The sequence below is a fragment of the Ostrinia furnacalis genome, unplaced genomic scaffold (genome assembly GCF_004193835.3).
Source record: "Ostrinia furnacalis isolate ACB-3 unplaced genomic scaffold, ASM419383v2 OfSCF0767, whole genome shotgun sequence".
Taxonomy (NCBI): Eukaryota; Metazoa; Arthropoda; class Insecta; order Lepidoptera; family Crambidae; genus Ostrinia; species Ostrinia furnacalis.
In genome coordinates, this window is record NW_021131006.1 from 965,167 (window position 1) to 991,092 (window position 25,926).

At 42.7% G+C, this 25,926-nt stretch overlaps 1 protein-coding gene across 1 annotated transcript in view; it reads left to right on the forward strand.

Annotated features, from left to right (window-relative positions):
• Positions 1-25,004, forward strand: part of cic (Putative transcription factor capicua) — a 45,265-nt gene extending 20,261 nt beyond the window's left edge. Inside the window, exons 8-30 of the mRNA XM_028300605.1 lie at positions 2,311-2,461; positions 3,190-3,283; positions 3,357-4,037; positions 4,552-4,641; positions 4,997-5,087; positions 5,631-5,840; positions 6,382-6,515; positions 8,089-8,268; positions 8,635-8,736; positions 9,237-9,347; positions 9,986-10,149; positions 10,409-10,518; positions 11,228-11,448; positions 12,063-12,150; positions 12,827-12,958; positions 13,633-13,738; positions 14,352-14,449; positions 15,042-15,204; positions 17,312-17,448; positions 18,112-18,273; positions 18,985-19,175; positions 20,987-21,107; positions 22,658-25,004. Of these exons, the coding sequence (XP_028156406.1) occupies positions 2,311-2,461; positions 3,190-3,283; positions 3,357-4,037; positions 4,552-4,641; positions 4,997-5,087; positions 5,631-5,840; positions 6,382-6,515; positions 8,089-8,268; positions 8,635-8,736; positions 9,237-9,347; positions 9,986-10,149; positions 10,409-10,518; positions 11,228-11,448; positions 12,063-12,150; positions 12,827-12,958; positions 13,633-13,738; positions 14,352-14,449; positions 15,042-15,204; positions 17,312-17,448; positions 18,112-18,273; positions 18,985-19,175; positions 20,987-21,107; positions 22,658-22,713 (3,593 nt within the window). The 3' untranslated portion in view covers positions 22,714-25,004. The remainder of the gene's footprint in view (positions 1-2,310; positions 2,462-3,189; positions 3,284-3,356; positions 4,038-4,551; positions 4,642-4,996; positions 5,088-5,630; positions 5,841-6,381; positions 6,516-8,088; positions 8,269-8,634; positions 8,737-9,236; positions 9,348-9,985; positions 10,150-10,408; positions 10,519-11,227; positions 11,449-12,062; positions 12,151-12,826; positions 12,959-13,632; positions 13,739-14,351; positions 14,450-15,041; positions 15,205-17,311; positions 17,449-18,111; positions 18,274-18,984; positions 19,176-20,986; positions 21,108-22,657) is intronic.
• The last annotated feature ends 922 nt before the right edge of the window (positions 25,005-25,926 follow it).

The window sequence follows — 25,926 nt, forward strand, 5'->3', positions numbered from 1 at the left end:
AGGCCGCTAACATGCTGGGTGAGTGCACGAGAGGCCTGACAGACCTCAGCTAGCGTGGAGGGCGACGAGACCTCCCGCGAGAGTGACACCACACCTCCTCACTACCGCGTCACAGGACGCTTCGACCCCGACGAGACCGAGGCCGCTAACATGCTGGGTGAGTGCACGAGAGGCCTGACAGACCTCAGCTAGCGTGGAGGGCGACGAGACCTCCCGCGAGAGTGACACCACACCTCCTCACTACCGCGTCACAGGACGCTTCGACCCCGACGAGACCGAGGCCGCTAACATGCTGGGTGAGTGCACGAGAGGCCTGACAGACCTCAGCTAGCGTGGAGGGCGACGAGACCTCCCGCGAGAGTGACACCACACCTCCTCACTACCGCGTCACAGGACGCTTCGACCCCGACGAGACCGAGGCCGCTAACATGCTGGGTGAGTGCACGAGAGGCCTGACAGACCTCAGCTAGCGTGGAGGGCGACGAGACCTCCCGCGAGAGTGACACCACACCTCCTCACTACCGCGTCACAGGACGCTTCGACCCCGACGAGACCGAGGCCGCTAACATGCTGGGTAAGCTCAGTTATTCCAACTTGAATTTATTGCAGAAACTACTAAATAAAAATTACATTCAAGTTCGCCTATTCGTTAGACCAGTGTTTTTCAACCTGGGTGGTCGCGAAGCCTCTATATGGGGGTCGCGAGAGGTCGTAAAAACTACCTCAGTAAAAAAGCCAGAGTAGTTTAAAAGCTAGATTTATCCGAAATCTAATTATGCAAATGCATAAATGTTGTATAGATTTAAGAATTCGTTCCCTACAACATCTTTGTAAAAGGCATGAAAAAAAAAGTGAACGGTCGGGGGGTCGCAAAATTTTATTCATGCTAGGGGGGTCGCGTCATGAAAAAGGTTGAAAAGCACTGCGTTAGACAAACGATGTCCTCAAACTTCATCTTCTTCTTATCGTGTCGACAACAAACCTACACAGTGTCAGCCCAAAACTCCGCCACAAGAGTGGCGTTATCAGCAGCATTCATTAAATAGATCCTCCTGCATGCAGTTAGTTGCTCGGGCACTCAGGGCATGACATCATGTGCTTCATCGACTGGGGAACAAAACTGCACCTGCACTCCATGAGCCATTCAAGAATCCCCACCTGAAGAAACCTTGGTGGCTTGCAGTTAGCTGTCTGCAGTCTATTTTGGACTTGTACCTTTAGACAGCACCATTTAGTCTCTTGAGTACTACTGTATTACTTTTTTGTTAATATTTAATTCATATTTGCCACCACCACTGCATAAAAATTAACAATCTTAATTTACTCTTTATTATTGTTAGGCCATAAAGGTTATCTACTCCCATGCTTTTACGCAAAATTAAGCATATTTCACAACTGATCCGCCCATTCAGAGTAGCGTACGCGTCACGCCCACGCGTCGCTCGATTCCATTCATTACGTCACAGGAATGCTATTCCGAATATAAAAATAATCCCGCCGACTCTCGTTTACGCCCGAGGCAAACAATTTGTAATGTTTACTCTAATTTTTGTTCCGAAATAATATACTCGTAATGCGTACTAATAATTTTGCGTTTAAAACTTATCGCGTAAAAAGTTGTAAGAAATTATCTCGTTCCGGATAGCATTTAAGTACATAATATTTTAATTTATTATCTATAGATTGTGATTATATGGATTTACTAAGATAATGAGAAGAAAGTAGGTTTATTCTCAACAGTTTGATGAAGGATAGATATGCCTACGCGAAATGTAACACCGAATCGTTTGAGTGTTCCTAATACAATATATTTAATTCGTTGCTGAAAGGCCACATGAGCACTATTTATTTAAAGACTCCGTGTATTTTGAGTACCGCGTGTCCTCGTCATCATCAGGTCTTGTATTCTGCAGAATGACGACCCTCTCTAATTTGATAAGGCGGAGAAGCTCTGGCCAGGCGAATAAGGGAGGTCTGAAGTTTACATAATTCTCCCTTAGTCGCTTCTTATGACATCCACGATAAGAGTGAGGGTTGTTCTATTCTACTATCCCGCACGGCTCAATGAGGGCTATCGTTTTAGCGCTCACCAGATGGCGCCACTGTAGAGTAAGGTCCTGTCACTTGCTAGTAGCGAAGACAGGGGCGCCAACTGGTGAGCGCGAAAGTGGTAGGAGGACTATCGCATTTGCACTCATCAAGATGGCGCCACTGTAGAGTAAGATCCTGTCAATCGCCAGGGGTGCCAACTGTTAAGTATAAAAACGATAGCCCACAAATTATTTATAAACAAAATAAATATTGTTCCAGTGTCGCTAGGCAGCTCTCGCTCGGGCAGTCCCGGGGCTTCCCCGGTAGGCGGCGTGGCGTCTCCAGGGCTTCGAAATAACGTGTTCGTGCCGATATCCAGTCCGCAGCCGCAGCCGCCGCACGGGCCCACTGTGTACCATCACCTTATCAGGTAAGGGTGAAGGGAACGCCGTAATATCACTCTTGAAATTACCATGGAGGCTTTTTAAACTACTAGGAGATCAAGAGAGGACTCTTTTCCTCTAAAAAATGGTAAATGCGAAATTAATCAAACTTTTCAGTGATTAGTAACGTACAACTGTTAGGATTTTTTTTGAGAACAGACTGGAAACCGAAAGACCCGCTGGGTCGCGGGGCCCGATTCTGCAAGCGTTCTCCGACAGTCCTTTTCCATTGGACTTATCACTGATAGGACGCGTCGTTTTTGAGAGATTCATCGACAGAATGCACGTGCTCAAGAGTGCCTAGTGAGAAAGAGGGGTCTTCTTAAAGGATAATCAATAGGTGTCTATTTTGAACACAACCCAACGTTTGATGTTTTATAATGGTATATTGTTCGTTTCGAATTCAATAATAATTAAACAGGCCCGCGCCGACATGTCGCCGTTAACTGACTAAATTAATGTGTAATTGATTTCGAAAGCAATCAAAAACGAATTTTACAAATAATTGGAGAGGAGCCAGCTTCACAAGAGTGTGTTTATTTGATGTCTTTAATTAATTTATAGGTGCATGCCATTACTATTAAAGTCTTTAATGTATTTTTTGAGATGAGCTGCAGTGTACTTTTGTTTATAAGTACTTAACTACTTTCTTTTGTTTATTAAGAGGCCAGCTAATATTGTTAGGTTTTGTTTCAAGTTAATTATTATATTGCAGGCCAGAGCTGGTTCGGCCCGGTAGAGGCAGTCCTCCCGTTGGAGGTGTAGCCACTAGCGTCATCAGGGTATCCCCTGCGCCTACATACTATCAGGTATTTAAGACTCCATACCTTAATAGTTTGTAATATTTGTAATGATAAGTTATTAATTTGATATTTTGTTTAGGTCTCAGAAAACCGCAACGGTCCCACTAATCTCCACCCAAACATAACTTCCCAATCCAGCGTGATCGGCGTCCAAACGTCGGGCCTAAATAGCCAGAGCACGATCCAGATAAGTCTCAACGCGCCCACCAGTCTGCAATCCAGTCTCTCCCTCCCTTCCAGTATATCCCTGAACCTGAACAACCAGAATCACCAAACCAGCATCGCAAATACAATTCGAAGTACGAACGAGATCCCGCACAATTTAGTCGTACACCGCACCACTAACGGTATCGACATAGACGTATACAGGCAGCAGCCGTTACATCTAAGGAACGGCATCCACGAATACCGTCGCGAGGAATCGCCAACAATGAATAGCCATGAGAATTTTTTAAATAGACGAGTCTCGGAGTATGAGGACGACGATCACGCTATACCTCAGAGGGAGAGAGAGAACGCCCGCCCTGGGGGTCTGTCGGACCCCCGCCCGGGGGGTCTATCAGACCCCCGCCCGCCGGAAATGTCCGAGACTCGCGTGGAAGACAAGAGGATTGTGAAGCCGGCGCCGGTGCAAGCGAGACTCGTCTCCGTGCTGGACACGGAGTCGAAAGACGCTATGAAGAGGTACTACGTGATACCGCAGAACACACTTTGTGAGAAGAAGATTGTGCTGATTAAAAATGAGCCGGAGACTGTTCAAGTAAGTGTTTAACAGTCGTTGTATCGTTCGTTCGTTTCAGCCGAAAGACGTCCACTGCTGGACAAAGGCCTCCCCCAAGGATTTCCACAAAGACCGGTCCTGCGCCGTTGGCATCCAGGCACCTCCCGCGACCTTCACCAGATCGTCGGTCCATCTAGTGGGAGGCCTGCCCACGCTACGTCTTCCGGCTCGTGGTCGCCTCTCAAATCCACTCAAGTCGTCGTATAAAGAAGCTCGATTTAGTTTCAAGCATATATTGAGGCTTGATTGGTTCATCATCATTACAGCCACAGGACGTCCACTGCTGAACATGGGCCTCCCCAATGATTTCCAGATTGGTAGCGGCTTGCATTCAGCGCCTTCTTGCTACCTTTAAGAGGTCGTCTGATGTTTGATTGGTTGAGACCAATCACAGTACTTAATCTATGACTGACTGAATCGAGTTTTAAGTTACTGAAATACCTGTACATTAGCTTTAAACAGGTGCATATAATATTGAAAATAACTATTCCAGATAGAGCAGAAGATGTCTCAATTGGGTCAGCACCTCAACAACAACGAACCAGAACACGAAAGGGGTCTTGACAATGGAGTCAATGACCATGTAAGTAATTTATTAATTTTGATATAAAAGAAATAGGGATGTTGCCTGGATGAAAAAGCAAGAGTTTCAATTAGTCCGTCCGTTAACTTATCAAAAAATAGTCGACACGTATTTTTCATTTTTTCAAACTAATGAACATTAAAGGAGATAAAGCGCGCCAAAGTTCAGTAGTAGCACTTTGTGACGTCACGTGGAACTTCAACGCATCATAACTTCGTAATTACTTGATTGACAAATAAAAATATACGTGTCCAATATTTTTTGATAATGTCATTGACGGACTAAACGTTTTTGTTTTTTTAGGAAACTATCAATTCCTATATAGATAATGTAATGTGTATAATTTTGTTTTCAGGTAAATAATGTGAACAATAGTGCTGTGATAGTGCACCCCAGTCAGCTGCTGCCTGTCTTGCCTCCGCCTACGTCACACACAGCTATCATAGGTGAGCTTAGATTTTAGTGAGATTTATAGTATTACACCTTTAAAGTAAGCTTTTATTATAGCAGCAGCAGGAAAGTGCGGGTCCAATGACAGTTTAACTTTCCCCCGGGACAAACTTGACCTTAATTGGTTGGGTTTTTATTGGCGGTCAAGCTATAGATTCTGGCTATGCAGGGTTCAGGTTCAGGTGGGAATGAGAGGTGGGTGTGAGACTAGTCCCGTTATATTTACTTACGAACTTCCAACAATTTGATAGATTTTTTTCAAATCAATGTAGTTTTGACTGCCTATCTGTAATCTGAGGGCTTAGTGTAAGTTTATATCAAATGTCGTCACTAGCGAGCGCGTTAAAAAAATATATGAAGATTTTAGTTCTTGAAAGTTTCCGCTAGGGGCGCTGTACAATCCGTCACACTCAATCCGTCCGTACAATCCGTCAATGTCTCTTTTTTACGCAGTCCCTAGTGAAGACGATTGATGTAAACTCACACTACGCCCCCCTGTTTGTGAAGAACTCTACAATAAACACATGTTTATTCCCCAGTATCAACAAGCGGCGTGCAAGGCGGCGTGTTCCCCTGGCAGTCGCTGGTCCCGCTACTGGCCGCGTCGTCCCCACCCCCCGCGGCGCCGGCGTCCCCGCGAACGCCCCGCACGCCGCGGACGCCCCACACGCCCCATACGCCCCACACGCCGCAGACGCCGCACACGCCCCACATCAAGACTGAGGACCAGATCAAGACTGAGGCTACTGGTGAGTGAGATAGGATTGTGAAGGTTGATATTATTCTTTATTGTAACGTTTATTATGGCCGGGTAGGGTCGCCTAGAGCGAGGCACAAGTTAAAGTAGGTACTAACAACTCAAGAATATGATTATTAAAATTTCTTAGCGATTAGAGTCGCTTCGCAAACTAAATTTTAAATAAACTTGAAAAAAATCGAACTGCCTAAGGCGGGAATCGAACCCACGACCATTCGCTAGCCGGGCGTCTGCTCTTCCAACTGAGCTACTTAGACACGGATTGTTGTTTATTTAAAATCAAGAATATGACTTTATTATAGTCTTAACTCCCCCCTACGTCTCTAGTTTCCCGAATACTGACTTATTCGGCCTCTTCAAGGCAAGTATAAATGAATAGGCACTTATTGAGCTGGTGTGTACCATCCCTGACTGCAAAAAGGACATTCGTGAGCTAACCAAACAAAACCTCAAAACCGCCGGAACTTTGTCTTTTTGATTGTTGTTAAATACCTGCCTAGTCTAAAAAAGCCTAATCAAACTTCATTCTCCAGGTGACGCCACCGCCGTGTGTACGGAGGAAGACGACGACGTTTTCGAGTGTGAAGAAACAACCGGCACAGAAGAGTCCAATAAGCGCCGGTCGCAGAGCCTGTCTGCGCTTAACTCGCCCGCCGCCACGGAGAAGGTAAGGAAGGTAGTTATACTTTCATCTTTCTTGCTTATCATCACCATGATTATTATCATGTCTGTCATTATCATCACTGTAACCATGATTATTATCATCATCGTCATGATTACATGTCAACTCTCAACGGTCAACTCGCCGCCTGCCACGGAGAAGGTAAGGAAGGTAGTTATACTTTCATCTTTCTTGCTCATTATCCCCCATCATCATCACCGTAATCATCATCATCATTAGTCTGTTTGCGTTCAACTATCCCACCGCCACGGAGAAGGTAAGGAAGGTAGACTGCCTTTCATCTTTCTTGCCTAACTTTAAGTTACTCATCATCATCTTGTTGCCACTGCAGGACCTCCCTCTAATTTGCCACAGGTAAATAGAGCATTTAGCTAGAGCATTTACACCCGTATTCAAAAAATTACTACTCATAGTATCACACGTCTACGCGCACTGTGAGACCAAAGGGTGCCAAAAATTCATAGACAATACTAATTGAGGGGTGGAGCGACACACAATAACCAATCACAGAGCTCTATTCAACGCTGTGCGTACTACTCTGCATAGCGTTGCTGCTTTACTCAAGCAAGCATTGTTTGTTAATACGGGTGTTAGCCAACACCTTGTTTTATTTGTCCCATATTCGCTCTACGACATACGGAGCGATCCATGTTTATCTAATTACCATGGTTATCCAAATGTAAATAGACAGGGATTTATTCTTAGGGATAAAATAATAATGTTCGAAGACACACCTTTTGAAAAGCTATTCATAGGTGTGGCATAAAAAGTACAAGTACAAGATAATAAGATGTTCCTTGCTCCCGACATAAAAATAGATTCACTATATGTTTACTATATACTCCGAAAGTGAAACTATACTATCATCAGTACGGTAGCATTCCCGCTACGCTAACCGTCTAGACCGGGTTCGTATCTTGAACATTCTTCCAGGGATAGTACTCAATAAAGATTCTGTTTCAAATATTTATAACTGCTTAAAGTATTCTAAATATAAAGAGCTATTGTTAGTTGATGCCTATGGAGAAATAGTACGATAGTATGATCACATGGTATTTATGTACGCGGTAAATCAAACTACTGTTTACCCTAACAATGAACTACGTTGGTCTATGTTACCGTAATAAATCTATTTTGTAAAGCTATTATATTTATTATCCATAAATGTACGTCTAAAACCTCTGATTTCAAGATAAAGGTCAGGTTGAAATAGTTGTTATGGTTGTCGTATTTAAAAATCATATAATACATGAATTTCAAGTTCACGTTGTTCTTATCTTGCACTGGATTTTGCACGCGGCTCCGCCGCTAATAATGTAGCTTACTATTGAGAAAAAATTGAAATCGGTTCAGTAGTCCCAGAGATCATTTTCTGACAAACTTAAAACTTGCAGGGCTATATTACAAAGTTAAATGCGCGTTGAACACTCGACATTTAGTATGGAAATGACACTTTAAACCAGTGTTCAACGTGCTTTTAACTGTTTTTTGCAAAAACACTGACAAACTACCTCTTTTATAATATTAGTGTACATTAAAAACCCCTTTTCCATCGCAGAAGGAGCGTCGCATCCGACGTCCAATGAACGCGTTCATGATCTTCTCCAAACGGCACCGGCAAATCGTGCACCAACTGCACCCGAACCAAGACAACCGGACCGTCAGCAAGATATTGGGGGAGTGGTGGTACTCTCTGAAGCCTGAAGAGAAGCAGAAGTATAACGAGTTGGCGAGCGAGGTAGGTTTATTAATTTAATCATTAAATAGTTGTATTTAAGTAAGACGAATGTAATTAATCTTCAATAGTTCCATTTATACGAAAGTGAACAATTATCTATACTCGCCTTTACTATTTAAAAATCAGTTCATATCAGTCTACTGCTAGACGGGGCTTGCCCCAATGTACACCTCACAGCCTATCAGATTATTATTGCTAAAATAATTTGTAATTTTTTACCTTGATGTCCCGTATTCTGTACGCCTTTAAGTGTAGTCGTAGGCTATTTTGTCACTTTCAACAAATACCTACTTATTTGTATAACGTTGCTCTGTAACATTATACGATTATTGCCTTTTTATTACATAAATACTTCTTGTGTTCTAGGTAAAAGAAGCCCACTTCAAAGCTCACCCCGAGTGGAAATGGTGCAATAAAGACAGGAGGAAGTCTTCAAGCAGTAGAGACCCTACTGGTTCTATGCCACAGGTAAGAATTTCAATCAAGAGCTCTTTTTGTAGGTATTTTTAAAATAGTTTCTGTTTAAAACTTAAAACTACTATTAGAAATACGACACTTAGATGTGATTAGCCACCACATTATTTCTTCTTCTTCTATCGCCACACGATTTTTTGCCAACTAAGCTCACAATTTATGAGCCGCCATAGTAAACGCGTTTGAAACGGCTCAATAGAAAGCCCCCTCCGAACCCAGGCATGCTTTTTTTTGACAGTAACATTGTGTTATAAATCCGCCCCACTGCAAAGATGCAATGTCCAGCTTTGTAGATACCCCAAATTTTGCAGACCTTGAATGTAGAGTCAAAAGCATTATACTAAACATATTTGCTGCAAAACCATACTTATTATCAATACATAAGATACAGTGTCCAGTTTAGCGCAACACTTCAAAATTCGTTATTTATTAGATTATAATTCTTGTTGCAAAACCGCACCTATCCCCACTACATAGCTACCATTCTTCCACAGAGTCCTCGGACGCCGTCAGAAGCGGGCGCGGGCGCGAGCGCAGACGTGCCAGTTACGGTGGCTGCGTACGCGCACGTGGGATCGCCGCAGCTCAGTGACGACGAGCCTATGGTTTGTATTTGTGATGTAAAATGGGCTTTATTTACAGGGTGTTAGGGACAGGTTTAAACGACAAGTTTAGAGGTACTTCTCAAAGTAAAATATGTAAAGTATGGTGTAGGTCAGGAGTGGTCAACCAATCGATCGCGACTATAGTCCAGTCGATCGTGGCAAGGCAAAAAATACTACATGATTGTGTACTAAACTATGCTATTTCATTTAAGATTTCAAGAAGTATGTAAGTGGTAGATCACCCAGGGTTTTGTTAGTAAACAGTAGATCTTATGTCTAATCAAGTTGGCCACCCCTGGTGTAGGTAGTCTATAAAAGGCGAAAAAAAATTATTATTTGTCAATGAACTCGCCAACTGAGCATTTAAATTGTATAGTTAACTCATTGGGAAAGAAAAGAGTCATATGATTTTAACGTACTCCTTGTTGTACTATCGATATCCTAACTGATGCTCGAGGTGTGTCATCATCTCTAGTGATAGCGCCCCCAGTGATTGCATTGGTTTGGCTAAAGCTTTACTTTAGAAAAAACATTACTTAGGTATACCAAGTCAAATGGTCAAATACCTGCCTTGTTATGCATAAAAAAAAAGTATATCCTCTTTTGTAACAATCTAAATATGGGTTTTATATTTACAGATAACACAAACGCTCTGCGAAGAAACACCAGCGCCTGCTCCGAACCTCGAGATCGATCTCAAGTGCGGGGAGAAAGTCACCGACTCCGACTCAGAAGGGATCGACACCCGAGACTATCTGCCCCATCACGACCATACGAGACGGCCTAAACCTATTAAGGCTAGGTGAGTAGTTAGGTACTTAGTATTTACACAAAATGAATATTTTCACCTAACCGTGGTAGGGGGAAGGGAGTCGTAATAGTTGGACGCTTATTTTTTCTCAAAAACAGGATTTTCTATACAGGTAAAATCACTTCACGACTGGTAAATCTGATTGAAATGGGTTAGATGCAAGTTTACCAAAGGTGTAGAATGCAAATGTGAAGGTCTGAATCTTTTCTATTGTATCATAAATATTAACGTGTATTTTGTGTTGTTTTAGAGCTGGCTCGTCAGACAACCTTCTCGGTGGGATCACAGCTTCGAGTCCTGGGGGGTCTAAAGTGTTCCAACCCACTGGTGGTGCGTTCAAATCTACACACGCTGATACAGGTTAGTTTTTTAAATATCTCTGGAAGTATTCTTCGAAATATATACCTACAGCATTTTTATTTGGTTATACCACAGAATTAATAAGTACTGCGGTTATACCTAAGTGTCTTTCTACTATGAGTAACACGAAGTTGTCTAGAATTAGCCAAAGGAGAAATTCTAGAGACTTTATTTTGTTCGTTCGTTTCAGCCGAAAGACGTCCTCTGCTGGACAAAGGCCTCACCCAAAGATTTCCACGAAGACCGGTCCTGCGCCGCTCGCATCTTTTAGAGACTTTATCTTGATTGAAAATGTCAATTCTATTTTGGGAACTATGTAATAGAAAATTCAGTTACTATTTGTACACTATGTAGCTTGGTTGCTTTCAGCTATATTCATTTTGTTAGTAGCAGTCGCGGACTCTCTGTCTCATGTCTTTTAGAAGTAGCTTGTCGATAAAATTTATTTATTTTATTTAAAGACTTTATTGCACACACAACAATGTTCAGTACAAAAAGGCGAGCTTAATGCCATAAGTCATTCTCTACCAGCTGACCTTGAGCAAAACAGAGATATTGAGTAGGCGGTGCTAAAAAGCTACAAAAATGTACACAATATAATACATAAAATATTATAATATATATACATAAATACATACATATAATTTATATAAAATGGATGACGATAAAACTACCTCATTTACATCTAACATATTCCTATTTGTTCCAGGCGACAACCACCGGCAGTGGTTCACCCACCTCAAGACGAGCGTGCCAAGCCAAGTGCCAAGTTCCCCTCACCCCTCGCAGTCGATATCTACAAGCACTCAGAGTCTGACCAACAGTGTTCAAGGCATATCGCTGAGCGCACCCAATCTCACCACCCAGGCTGCGTTGGACAACGCTATTGCTTCGATTATGAATTCTCCCACGTCTACTAGTGGAGTGCAGGTAGGCATTTGATAGTTATCTATTCTGTTTTCTTTTACCTACATCTTACCTGCTGGAAAGTGATGATCAGGCCGAAGGTGGAAGCAAGCTTCAACTAGAATCTTTAACCACAGACTCTGGAGGATTTACGTTTGATTTTGATAACGATAAGAACCATCCAAAAGCTAATCATGAAACATCAGTGCACTTACCATGAGTTTAAATCTGGTGTGCTCGCTAGCGACTGCATAAAAAATGACTTGAAATGAAGACAAATTGTACAGCGTCCCTAACTGTTACTTTCAAGAACTAAAATCTTCATCCTACTAATATTATAAATGCGAAAGTTTGGATTTCTGGATGTCTGGATGTTTGTTACTCTTTCACGCAAAAACTACTGAACGGATTTTGTTGAAACTTTACAGTATTATTGTTTGTAACCCAGATTAACATATAGGCTATAGTTTATGCCGATCTGTAACACTAAATTTCATGCGGGTGAAGCCGCGGGCAAAAGCTAGTAGTTAATAAACGTACTACTCGTTAGCGATGACGTTTAATCTAAACTCACTGTAAAGCTACTGTTGTGCTGCTGCCTACTTGACTGTTTAAAACAAGACTATACATCCGCAAAGTGTTTTGGTCCACAGGTGATCTCGCAGACTTCCACGTCGCTGCTCAAGAGCGTCACTCTCGTCAAGAGGAATATCAACGATAACACTGGTAAGTCCATGCACTATTTTTTTTCTCGTGCCTTGTTTGTTGACTAGTCTACCCTAGAAATTATGAATGTACGGAATAATAAAACTTGTAAACGCCATAATAATATCATTTAAAAAAATGCTTTGCTTTGGAACGGTTGTTGAAACAAAAGGTACGTCGAACCGCATTTGAGTTGTCCAGCATGTCAAAAAACATATTTTTTTGTTTGTCTGTACCATCTGTGGTACCATGCTGTACTTACAAAGTGACGTGCAGTGTAAAGCAAAGCTGCACAAATCCGGCTTCTTTGTAATAGAGCACTTGTAAAATAAACATCTATGTCGATATCTTTCTTCATGCAACACAAGTTTATCTATTGCAACTCTAGGGATTTTGAACTATCGCTCGGCCTTCGGCCTCGTACAAAACTTAATTTGTGTTCCTCTAATCCACGTTCGTAACTGACCTTTGGAACTACCGACTAACTTCGTGACTAACCAGTTATGAACAGAGAAAACAAAAACCATTTTCATTAGTTATTATTTATGAAACATGGTTGCAAAAACGATAAGTAGGTAAATTCCATTCTCGTAACTGGTTATCAAGCAAGAAAAAAAATCCATGTTCGTTTCTGGTTACCAAAGGTCAGTTACGAACGTGGATTAAAGGTTTGTGTTCAACTTCAATACATTTGCAGGGCCCCTAACCCTGTCCGTGGATGCGTCAGGCAAGTTCCTAATCACGGCCAGCCAGGCCGGCGAGCAGCCGGGCGAACAGCCCTTGCAGTATGTACAGCTGCAGAGACTGTATGTGCCTACCTTCAGTAATGGTAAGTACTTATAACTGAAGATTTATCATTTAAAGTCTAGCCGCCGAGCGTGTAGAATTTCGTCCAATGACCCCAAGCTACCCATCCTTATCGCTCGCGCGTAATTATTATTGAATGTGCGACGGGCGATCGCAGTGAGTGTGCGAGCGCGACAGCAATATGGATAGATAGATAGGGTAGCTTGGGGTCATTGGACGAAATTCTACACGCTCGGCGACCGGACTTTAGTCTCCTACTTTTTACGTTTGTCCCGTTATTAGTCGGGCTTCAAAGAGGAAGAGAATGAAAACTGAAGATATAACATCATCCGGACATTTCACTGCAGTAAAACGATCCTCTCTAAATTACCTGAGACAAATTAAGTATTTACAATAACCACATTAGCCAGACGGGATGGGGAGGTCTAATGCTCTAATATTTCTTTTTATTGCATTTAAGAATTTTCATATTTAAGTTAGACCTTAAGAGCGCTTTCATATTAGGGCCTTAGTAGCGCGACAGCAGCGCGGCAGCGGCGTTTTTATAATGTGAAGGCATACATCCGCTTTCACATGTTATGAAATTCTCGCCAGCACGTCTGTCGCGCGTTTGTCGCACTGCTAAATCGCCTAAATGTGAAAACGCTTTTAATATAGAAGTTTCATTGCATAAAGCTATGTTAATATTTGTTGCAGAAGTGGAAACCAGTAAACCCCAAAGTCAAAACGTACAAAGCGCCCCTCCATCTGTGATAGTGTCGCAAAGCAACAGCCAGAGCGCGCCTAAACCTGTAAATAATGTGTAAGTATTCCGTACATAACACGCAAAACTATTTCTTTATCTAGTGCCAAGATGACATGGTCTGATCAGCAGAAGTAAATAATTTCTTTGACCTTTAAATAATAGTTAAAGTTTTTGTGTTTGCTCGTTCATCGACATCGCGTCGAGGTCGGATAGCCACTACTTGAATTAAGCTATGTGGATGTTTCATTGTGACCACAATTGTGTTTCATTGTGAGCAATTTTTTCGCTCAATGAGCGTTATCGGTCTTTGAGCGTAATATTTACACAAACTTTCTTTTTAGATCACAGGGTTCTGTTACGCCTTGTACAGTCTATAGCACGTAGGGTTAAACATTTTTTATTTGCGAAGTAGCACCTTTACCCACTGCGACATCACAATGTTTGATGTTCTATCGTCTGCACAATAGTCTAAATCAGGGGTCTCCAAACTTTGAAGCCTTGGGGCCATAATATTTTTTCGGTATGTTTCAAGGGCCATAACAATTTTAATTTTTGTGCCCACTTATGCAAACATAGGCTTAGTCTTAAGCACTAGGCTAGGCTATGGCCCGCGGGCCGTAGCTTGGAGACCCCTGGTCTAAATAAATAACTGCATTTTTAAATTCTACAGGCAATGGGAGACACCGGCAGAGGAGACTAGGCCATTCCCGCTGGCGCCCACGCCTGCTCAGCTCGGCCGAGCGCCATTGCAGAAGCGGCTTAGTCGAGGTACGGTGTTGTATACATGTATAGATGCTTATTGAGTTGGCGTTTAGGCGTGACGGAATGACTTGGGGAAAATGAATATAAAAAAAATTAAAACACTAGTTCAGTTTTACTTAAAATATTGAGATTAATTAGGTTTTCAATATAATACAACATTAAAATACTACAATCGGCCATTTTGACTGAAACACTAATCACAGCGCATGACGTCAATGTTTTACTAGGGATGAGGTAAAAATATCGGGTTACGTATTTTTTTCTACAGGGTGTTAGGTAAATGGGTATATGAGCCGACACTAGCCCATGTGACCATGGTCATATAAATGGTATGGTGAAGTCAGAAAATTGATATCTTCATTTTAATTATTTTAATTTTCATACAAATCGGATTTTATAAAATTTATTTTGTATGAAAATTAAAAAAATGTCGGCTCATGTACCCATTTACCTAACACCCTGTATACTAGGCAATACGTAATTCGAGACACCTCTCGTTCTCACCGCTGCAACTCCTGTGTAGCTAGGATCTACAGCTTGACCGGCAATTGATTGTGTTAAGTGTATAGAAGATTGCTAACTCATTCCTGTTCAACAGGAACGTCTACAGGCTCCACCGGCAGCGCGGAGCAGCGGCCCGCCACGGATAGCGGCCCTACCACGCCGCTGGACGAGCCGCTGCCCTCGCCCAAGCACGACCTGCCCAGCCCCTCGCTCAAGAAGAGCCTGTTCAAGAAAGGCAACGAGGACGGCCGCGACAAGTGAGTGTTGGTCTACAGTAGATGTAGCATTCCCTCGGGCTGTTAACGGGACTATTCCCACTCGTTCCTACTGCTGGCCCGCCAAGGACAGCGGCCCCACCACGCCGCTAGACGAACCCATGCCCTCGCCCAAGCACGACCTGCCCAGCCCCTCGCTAAAGAAGAGCCTGTTCAAGAAGGGCAACGAGGACGGCCGCGACAAGTGAGNGCCGGCCACCGCCGCGTGCTCGAGCAGCGCCGCAACCTCGTGCTCAAGCTCTTCAAGGAGCAGGGCATGTTCCCCAGCTCGCAGGCCACCACCAACTTCCAGGTCAGTCCTACTGATGTGGCAGGCTGCGGTGTGACGGAGTGACGTCACCCGCCGGCCACCGCCGCGTGCTCGAGCAGCGNGGACAGCGGCCCCACCACGCCGCTGGACGAGCCGCTGCCCTCGCCCAAGCACGACCTGCCCAGCCCCTCGCTCAAGAAGAGCCTGTTCAAGAAGGGCAACGAGGACGGCCGCGACAAGTGAGTGTTGGTGTACAGTAGATGCAGCGTTCCCTTGGGCTGTTAACGGGACTATTCCCACTGCTGGCCCGCCACGGATAGCGGCCCCACCACGCCGCTGGACGAGCCGCTGCCCTCGCCCAAGCACGACCTGCCCAGCCCCTCGCTCAAGAAGAGCCTGTTCAAGAAAAGCAACGAGGACGGCCGCGACAAGTGAGTGTTGGTAGGACAGTAGACGCAGCGTTCCCGTGGGCTGTTAACGGGACTATTCCCACTCGTTCCCACTGCTGGCCCGCCACGGATAGCGGCCCCACCACGCCGCTAGACGAGCCGCTGCCCTCGCCCAAGCACGACCTGCCCAGCCCCTCGCTCAAGAAGAGCCTGTTCAAGAAAGGCAATGAGGACGGCCGCGACAAGTGAGTGTTGCTGAGACACCAGACGACCGTGACGACCGTGACCGTTCGCTTTCGAGCGAGACTAGCCTAGCCTGAGACGGAGCCTTCCAAGATAGGACATTAACTTGCGGACCCTTTTCATAGGCTCCGTAGGACACCGACGGGTTTTAGTGGTTAGGCCCTTCTAGCGGGGAGAGTTCCACCCACCCATTTCCCGACGGAAAAAATAGTGAGAGAGCCGTTTGGCTATCGAATACACACCATACCATAATAGTATCTCGATTCCATGGTTACTAAATAATACACTATCATCCATCAGTCGTCATTAAGAGCGTTTACGTCTAGCGTGGCATGTCAAGTTTAGGTAATTTCGATGCTATTTTTATTCACACTAAAATAATTATGACTGTGTGCGTGTTCTCANGAACGATTCGTGCGCGGCGTTTTATAGTACATTTCAAATACTCATAGAAAAAAAATTACAATGAATTATTTTAAATTTCAAAGTAAATATTTTTGATAAGATATTCTTCTATTATATTAAGCTATTTTTGTGTTGAATAAAGGAAGAATATTGGTGAAAAAATCACTTTGATTTTTGGGTATTTCACGTTTTTTTAATTTGTGATTTCTTATTGTAAAATGCTTAAATCTAAAAATTTTCTCAGATAACTATTTGCCCAAGGATCTACGCTATAGGATATAAATGTTTGTTTAATCGTTTTCACAGTATTTTTATAAAAATTTCAGCTTGTAAACTGACGCTAAAGTGGAAATTTACAAAACTTGTGTGGACTTATCTTGATAGAATTCCTGAATACTAAACTAATCGCAATATTTTCTCAATTAACTATTTAGACGACGAAATTGCCTAACTATTTATGCCTATAACATATTTGTAGTATTACTGGTTAATGATTGTAACGAGTTGAAAAAGTACTGTTTTTGCGCCAAACGGCGTAAACGCTCTTAATCGTTTTCGTCCAAAACAACGAAAGTAGCAGACTGTAAGTACCAATAGGCAGGTTAAATCGTTCGCAGAATATTGGGAAAGAATGATTATCAGATGACATAGAAAAGTCGGTCTAAAATCCGAAGTTTTCTCTGAGTAATCTGGTTTAGTACGTTAGAAAATTTCCGGCTTCAAATTATTGGGAATGGGCATATCGCTAAAGTTTCTATAATTGAAACACAGAAAGGCTAACGCAATTTATCCTCTATTGCAGGGTGTTAGAGTCGGTGAAGTTCGAGCAGAAGTTCAGCACTTTACCGCAGTTCAAACCAGAAGCATGTAGCCCCAGTGCAATGGTGGTGCCGTGCAGCCCGCTGTACTTGCGGAAGAAACACAACAAGATGGGAATGGGTAAGACATAATTGAACATACATGTTACCTACTTAAAATGTCTTCATCATAGGCATATGACGTCCACTGGTAAACATAGGCCTGCTTTTCACATCGCCCGGTTGGTAGCGTCCTGCATCCAGCGCCGTCTTGCTACTTTTATGAGGTCATAGGTCCATCTTGTGCTGAAATGCCTTGGCAATCAATAATTTTTATAATCTCATTCAAATTGATGAATCTTTTTACAGTTTTGTTTCTTCGTTTCGTAGAAAGAAATTTCTCTCCGTTATTTCTTTACGAAATTCGTACAGAACGAAAATAACGGTTTTTGATTAATGAGGGCTATCGTTTTAGCGCTCACCAGTTAGCGCCACTGTAGAGTAAGGTCCTGTCACTTGCTAGTAGCGAAGACAGTGGCACCAACTGGTGAGCGCTAAAGTGGTAGGAGGACTATTGCATTTGCACTCATCAAGATGGCGCCACTGTAGAGTAAGGTCCTGTCAATCGCCAGGGGTACCAACTGTTATGTATAAAAACGATAGCGCACCTGATGTACGATTACAGAATACACAGTTCTATTTCTGTAATGCGACTATTTCTAACAAAATAAGCTAAGATCAACTTTTTTTGCATATTACTTGTGTTGTCTGTCTTGTTCTGTCTAATTTCAAACTCCTTCCACAGATGAGGAAAGCACAGTGGTGACGCCACAACTAGAACCGGAGGTGATCAACGTGAACGGCAACAGTATGCCCACGCCGCACTCCTACGGAACCCCACATACCACCACCAAGCTGGTCGGGAACACATTCTTCGGGCCCGACTTCAACCTGGAGACCTTCAGAGGTGAGTTACGTCATCATCATGGCAAAATCGAGACGGTCATTGATCATTTCTTATGTAGGTTACAATCTACAAGCACCATAGATATCTGACATGACATGGCTTTATCAGATCGATAGCTTAACATGTTCTCGAATACGAAATGAGTTTTACCTTGATTATGCTGTTGTTTCATACAGTCAATTTGTCTTGTGAGTGACCCATCTAAGGTTGAATATCGCATAGCAAACTGTGATTACTACCACTAAAGCATGTGTATTGTTATGTGAGTGTTGTTGAACAACATTTTGACAAAATGGGACGGCTATTACGTTTAGTCGTCAGCATTTCAGACTGTTTAATTGTTAAGGCTGAGTTACACCATTTTATTTTAATTTTACCAACCGTCAAAAATATGTCAAACTTCATTCAAAAAGCACCGGTTATCGTCATAGTTACCGTTAAAATTAGGTGGTGCAACTCAGCCTAAGGCTCGGACTGGGACTAGTATTTGGACTAGGACTGGCTGGGCTGGGACTATAGTCTAGTCCGCGGGCACGTAGAATTTTGTCCAATGACCCCTAGCTACCCATCCTTATCGCTCGCGCGTAATTATATTGCTGTCGCGACTGTGCGACGGGCGCCCGCAGTGAGTGTGCGAGCGTACGTGCTCACAGACCGGGTTTTAGTCGATAGATGTCGCCACATGTTTATTTAATGGTCTTTTACCTTCAGGTTCGGAGAGCCTCGACGAGATGTCGCCACGCACGCCGTGCTCGGGCAGCGCGTGCGCGCCGGCGGGCGCGTGCGGCGCGCGCGGCGAGGCCGGCCACCGCCGCGTGCTCGAGCAGCGCCGCAACCTCGTGCTCAAGCTCTTCAAGGAGCAGGGCATGTTCCCCAGCTCGCAGGCCACCACCAACTTCCAGGTCAGTCCTACTGATGTGGCAGGCTGCGGTGTGACGGAGTGACGTCACCCGCCGGCCACCGCCGCGTGCTCGAGCAGCGCCGCAACCTCGTGCTCAAGCTCTTCAAGGAGCAGGGCATGTTCCCCAGCTCGCAGGCCACCACCAACTTCCAGGTCAGTCCTACTGATGTGGCAGGCTGCGGTGTGACGGAGTGACGTCACCCGCCGGCCACCGCCGCGTGCTCGAGCAGCGCCGCAACCTCGTGCTCAAGCTCTTCAAGGAGCAGGGCATGTTCCCCAGCTCGCAGGCCACCACCAACTTCCAGGTCAGTCCTACTGATGTGGCAGGCTGCGGTGTGACGGAGTGACGTCACCCGCCGGCCACCGCCGCGTGCTCGAGCAGCGCCGCAACCTCGTGCTCAAGCTCTTCAAGGAGCAGGGCATGTTCCCCAGCTCGCAGGCCACCACCAACTTCCAGGTCAGTCCTACTGATGTGGCAGGCTGCGGTGTGACGGAGTGACGTCACCCGCCGGCCACCGCCGCGTGCTCGAGCAGCGCCGCAACCTCGTGCTCAAGCTCTTCAAGGAGCAGGGCATGTTCCCCAGCTCGCAGGCCACCACCAACTTCCAGGTCAGTCCTACTGATGTGGCAGGCTGCGGTGTGACGGAGTGACGTCACCCGCCGGCCACCGCCGCGTGCTCGAGCAGCGCCGCAACCTCGTGCTCAAGCTCTTCAAGGAGCAGGGCATGTTCCCCAGCTCGCAGGCCACCACCAACTTCCAGGTCAGTCCTACTGATGTGGCAGGCTGCGGTGTGACGGAGTGACGTCACCCGCCGGCCACCGCCGCGTGCTCGAGCAGCGCCGCAACCTCGTGCTCAAGCTCTTCAAGGAGCAGGGCATGTTCCCCAGCTCGCAGGCCACCACCAACTTCCAGGTCAGTCCTACTGATGTGGCAGGCTGCGGTGTGACGGAGTGACGTCACCCGCCGGCCACCGCCGCGTGCTCGAGCAGCGTCGCAACCTCGTGCTCAAGCTCTTCAAGGAGCAGGGCATGTTCCCCAGCTCGCAGGCCACCACCAACTTCCAGGTCAGTTCTTGATTCCAGGTCAATCATTGTATCAGATTGTGCGACGTCACCCTAGACAAGGGAATATGCTTGGTTGTCGTATCTGCAAAGAGCAGGACATGTTTCCTAGCTCGCAGGCCACTACCAACTTCCAGACGAGATGATGAGACTGTTTTAGGTGATAGAGAGGTCCTGTCGCAAAGAGCTGGGCATATATTTCCTAGCTCGCAAGCCACCAACTTCCAGTTGAATCCTATTGATGTGACAGGCTCTTTTTGCAAGGAGCAGGACATGTTTCCTGGTTCGCAGACTACCACCAACTTCCAGGTCAGTTAGTGAGACGGTTTTAGGTGATATAGGGTCCTATCTGCATAGAGCTGGCCATGTTTCCTAACTAGCAGGCTACAACTAACTTTCAGGCCAGTTCGTGTGATTGGTTTTGAGTTAACGGCGTTTTTAGGCAACTGGTCCAAGATCGAAGATCTCAAGAAGGTGATCTCGAAGAGCGAGAATCGCTGTTTGTCTCTTAACGTGCTGAAACTCATGTTACGTAAGAGGTATATTCGTGAAATGTTCTCAAAGTAAGGTCTCATATGGTCGCTGTAATAAAAGTCAACTGATAGCTCCATGGAATCAATATCTCGAAAAGATAGCAGGAGGTACAAACGGCCAAAATTATCAAAATAATGTCCCAGTCCCTCTAATTATATTTTGCTACCATACTTTGTAGTTTTTCCACAGCTTACATTATTCTCTTTTACTCCGCAGGCCACTCACATGGACATATTCCCGACGAAGATGTCGCTGCAGCTAAAGATCCGGGAGGTGCGACAGAAACTCATGGCGCAGTCCAACCTCACGCCACACTCGGAGGTCAACACGCCCACAAGTGAGTTACTAAACTATTTTAGATAGATAGATCGAACCATATATGGTTTATTTGCAAAACACATTGACACACAAGAAGCAAAAAGTAAGATTACAAAACACAGGAGTAGCGAAAGATATAGTACATTACAAAGAGTAAAAAAGAAAATCATGCGCTAAGGTATAAGTGTGCCGCAGCGATGCAAAAAAGCAGAGAGCTCAGTGTAGACACTGCTCTAAAATGAGCAGAACACTGATTTTTAGCTCTTGCTTGAAAAAAAGAAGGTAGACGCACGAGAATGGTAGAGAATAAGGTGGTGAAAATGTTTGTTTCTATTCAAAGACTGCCGGGCGAAGGCCTTTCCACGACGACTGGTCCTGCGCTTTACGCATCTGGTGCCATCCCGCTACCTTTAAGCATAAACATTTCACTGCTTGTTCATTCTTCGTTTCTCAAACAAGAGATGTCCTTTGCTGAAAAAAAGCATTTCCACAAAGACCGGTCCTGCGCTTCCCACGACGTTTACGAGATTGCCGGAGGCTTTATCGTCTTCTATATAGTCTGCAATTACCTCTCGAGAACTTTTCAGCCTCAACGATCATCAGTTCTATTTTGCACCACTTCTATTTTATTGTTCACACGAGATATAATAATTTTACATCAAGCGCATGCGCAGCGCAATATTTTTACGTATTATACTATTAAAACGCTATCTTCCATAGCTTGTAACGTTTGACTGTCTCAAAGTTAACGTTGGGTTTCAAAGTTAACGGAAAGAAAAATACTGACTTTCTTCTAGGCATGGAAATGATTGCTATTTTTCATTCATTTTCATTGTATGAAATGATGATTTTTTTTCATATGATTTCACATGCGAAATTTCACAGGCAATGATTTTTATTCGCAGTGTTTTAATGTAGCTCTTTCATATAATGTGCTACTTTTAATGAGTATGAATTATGATGAAGGATTGCTAATTAGCTAAAATATGAAATGTAATAATATCTGTTTCATTTATGTCGCACAACAAAAAACAAACAGTTTCACAGCACATTAATATCCGCGCGACTAATGAAAATCATTCATTTCATCTGCCTGCTATCTAATGAAATCACACGAATCATGACAAGGAAATCTAAACCTTACACCTTTGAGTTTAAAGTTCATATTTAAAATGACCAGTTTCGTCCGTCATCACATCTCTTGTCCTTTTCTAACACGCACATGATCAAATCATTCCTTCTTACTCGCTCGGTCGCTACGCAGAGCTGCGCTCACGAACTTCGCTCGAATGAATGAATGAAATTCAGGTGATTCGTGATTTCGTTGACTGTGAAATTATAGCAGTCTATGTGAAGTAAAATAGCAGGTGTGATTAATGAAATTCATTTCATATGATTTTTCACCTGCTATTCATGAAATGTTCCATGCCTACTTTCTTCCCAAAGTGGGGATAGAACAATCTATATTTGGGGCGTGTATAAGCGACCTGGAAAGGGCCTAGGTACTGAATAAAATCTTCTATATTTGACTTTGATATTAACTCAACTAATTTTGGTCTCGTATTTCAGATGTGAATTCTCCGATCGTGTCGGCCGCACTGCAGCCGACCTCTACGGCCAGTTAGCGATGTGGGTATACCATCTCCATTGTCGTGCAGGAATAGGCAATACTATTCAGTTGTTGACGCTTTAGCTATTCTTCTCTTTAGTTCATTAAGGTACCTCTACATAAGTCACATTATATGGCCCCTTACTTATTTTCGGCCTTCGACTCAGCTAGATTCGATATACAACTTTACTGCGTTGTATTAAGGTTCGCGAACATCTGTCAGCTACTTCTCCAATGCCAATTGATATTGTAGTATGACCGAGTCACTGATACTTTCTTCTGGCGAGTCTATAAATATTGAGTAATAAATAGTTAAAGTGGCAACAGCTGAATATTTAGAATAATTCTGTTTGTAACAGATACCTTTGTGCAATGGAGTTGTGAGATTTTCGAGTGTTCTATCTTATAGTGATCACTTATTTTATAATACATACTTCGATGCTTGATGGCATTTAAATTATACGATTCTATTCTTCGTAGTAAATCTATCACTTTAAGAAATTTTGGACATAATAGAAAAAACAAAAAAATGTATGTTGAGATGTTATTATGACGAATGAAAGGTCCGAAGTCGCATATCATTTGTTTTGTTTATCAACGTGAACTGACGTTCTTCCAAATTCGGAGTGATTGGTGGAGTGGGTGGGTGCCTTTGATTTGCGAGAAAGACAATTATTTTATTTTGGTGTTAAATCGTAATTTTAGGTTATTTCTATCATCGTAGCTATTCCTTAGCACTTCGACATTTATGTCAGTAAAATTTAAGATATAGCGGTTAATACTTATGAATGTGGAATTAATTAACGTTTCAGAAGCGAATATTAAAATGAATTCTTCGCTTTCACATCTGGACAAGCATTTCATCGATTCCATTGTTCAGACTAAACATAAAAACACAAAAAAATATCGTAATTAATCATAATCTTTGTTATCGCGGTTGTAGGCGTCTGACGTATTCATATAGGTTGCAGGTAGTATTGTACCAGAGAAGGTGTTGAGTGCCATCGGAATATTTTACCGGAAGGCAATATTAAATAATACAAGTAGCTAGGTAATTTTGATGAGAAGTTTTATAATATTTAATATCGAAATTTTTTAATTCTTAACATTCAGTTTTCGTTTTTTATAATGTTTTACACCTTGACATCTTTGAGGTACTTATGTTTTATATCATCCATATTTATTTCGGTAAAGTTAGCACGTTACTCACTATAGGCACGATCTCAATATATTTGTGTAAATATGTAAGTCCTATACTCGTAGTTGACTGGTGTATGTCAGGTTGTGTATTTTGCGTTTGTGTTATGTGAAGTTTGTATCATTTTGTTAGTGTATTCCATTGTTGCTTCTGCTATTATAGTATAGTGTAGCGACATCGATCTTGATGTACAGTCCACAGCACATCACCCTACCCCAAAATTGTATTTGCTCAATTGATTTTGAACATAATGCAAATGATATAAAGATCAAAATCAATTGGGAATATCGGTCATGCTATAGGAGGTTCATGTGCTGTAAACTGTACTATCATCACAGTACTTTTAACTCGACTGTCCGATATAAGACGTCACACTTGTGAGTTTTTATGAAACGAAAAATCCCGACTGCAATTTGTTAATTTTGCGATGATTTAACGAAACTGAAGCCTAATTTGAAACTAATTCGATCCGAGTAGGTATTATGTAGGGATAAGTTCAGATTATTAGGTATATCGTAAGCTTCGTTTACAGTTCCAAATTAAAAACGCCTGACTCCTTTCAATGCTTTAACACGAAATGTGTGTTCCCAACAGTTTCTGTTTCGGGCCTAGACCATGAGCTATATTTAGTATCGCTACCACTTCAACATTGATTTATTATTTAATGATTCCTTAAGAAAATGCTGCATTTATATATATAAATATCACGTTGTTTGCGACCGTCAGACAAAAGTAAAAGACGCACACGTCACTGGCCTCGTTTTAACATTGACTAATCTATGCGGAGTGTGACAGAGAGAGGATGATCTGTGTATTGGTAAAGAGGGAGATAGAACATGGTGCGTATTCATTATTATTTAAGTGTCTTATTTTCAATTGTTTCTATTTATGTTGTGATGTTGGTCTTCCACATGTTTAAGAAATTTTCATTTTATTAGATAAATATCTACTTATTATTTGTATGTACAGTGACTTACGTTAAGTATTCGTTTTTGGATGCCATGTTGTAACGAGCATTATTATATTACATTATTATATTGTAATAATAAATATATAAGTTTCGGAAGAAAGTCAATATCTTACGTGTTTCTACAAGTAAGTGCAAACATTGTTCTGAACCAACACAACAACAGCGGTATACAAGCTCAAATCATTACTGACACTAGGTAAATCAATATTTATACATATAATAATCTCATTGTAAATATTAGATTTATTTTAAACTAGTGTTAAGAGTTCCCGGCTCTCAAAGTAATTAAGGTTTTATTTAGATAATGCTAATTATAGATAAAAGATGAAAAATATATAATTTATACTTGAAAATTTCGGCCAATACAAATGTTATGTATATCAAAATTGTATTTTTAAATGATCTCTTCGGCGTAAATAGTATTTAGATAATTGCTTTAGGAGTCCGGAAGTAAAATGAATTTATTAAAAGTATAAATGTAAGAGATATTTTCGCACTGTTAAATAATATAATCTTGATAGTTGTGTAGTCGGGGCTACCATGTCCTGACACTACGTTCGTTTGTCGTTAGAGTTAAGCAGGACCACTTCACAAAAGATTTCGATATTTCGAATCTATCTGTCTCTTTTTACAGATGCTATTCTAGCTTGTGTGAGAGACACGTATAGAGTCAAATATTTGGAACAGTTTGGCGGAGTTGGTCCTTCATAACTAATTGAGGAGGTTAGGAACAAAAGGTGACATTTACGTATCAGCTTCATTTTTTTTTATGTTTTTTTTCTTACTTGGAAGGATAAATTCTATCATTATCTGCAAGACATTGGTTCTGAAGGTGCTTAATTTCATAGAAAAATCAACTTGAACTACTGCTTTTGAAACAAAAAGTTACATTTTAATTCAATCTCAATAGTGATTTGTACATAATAATCAAAAAGTGTCATTTCCTTTGTAAATATTTCTGAGGCTTTTAAGGTCGGATCAAAACGGGTACATTATTTCTTAAAAAATAACGATTTGCCCAAAATAAATTATGACGACAGGTCGAATCGATATGTTTAATC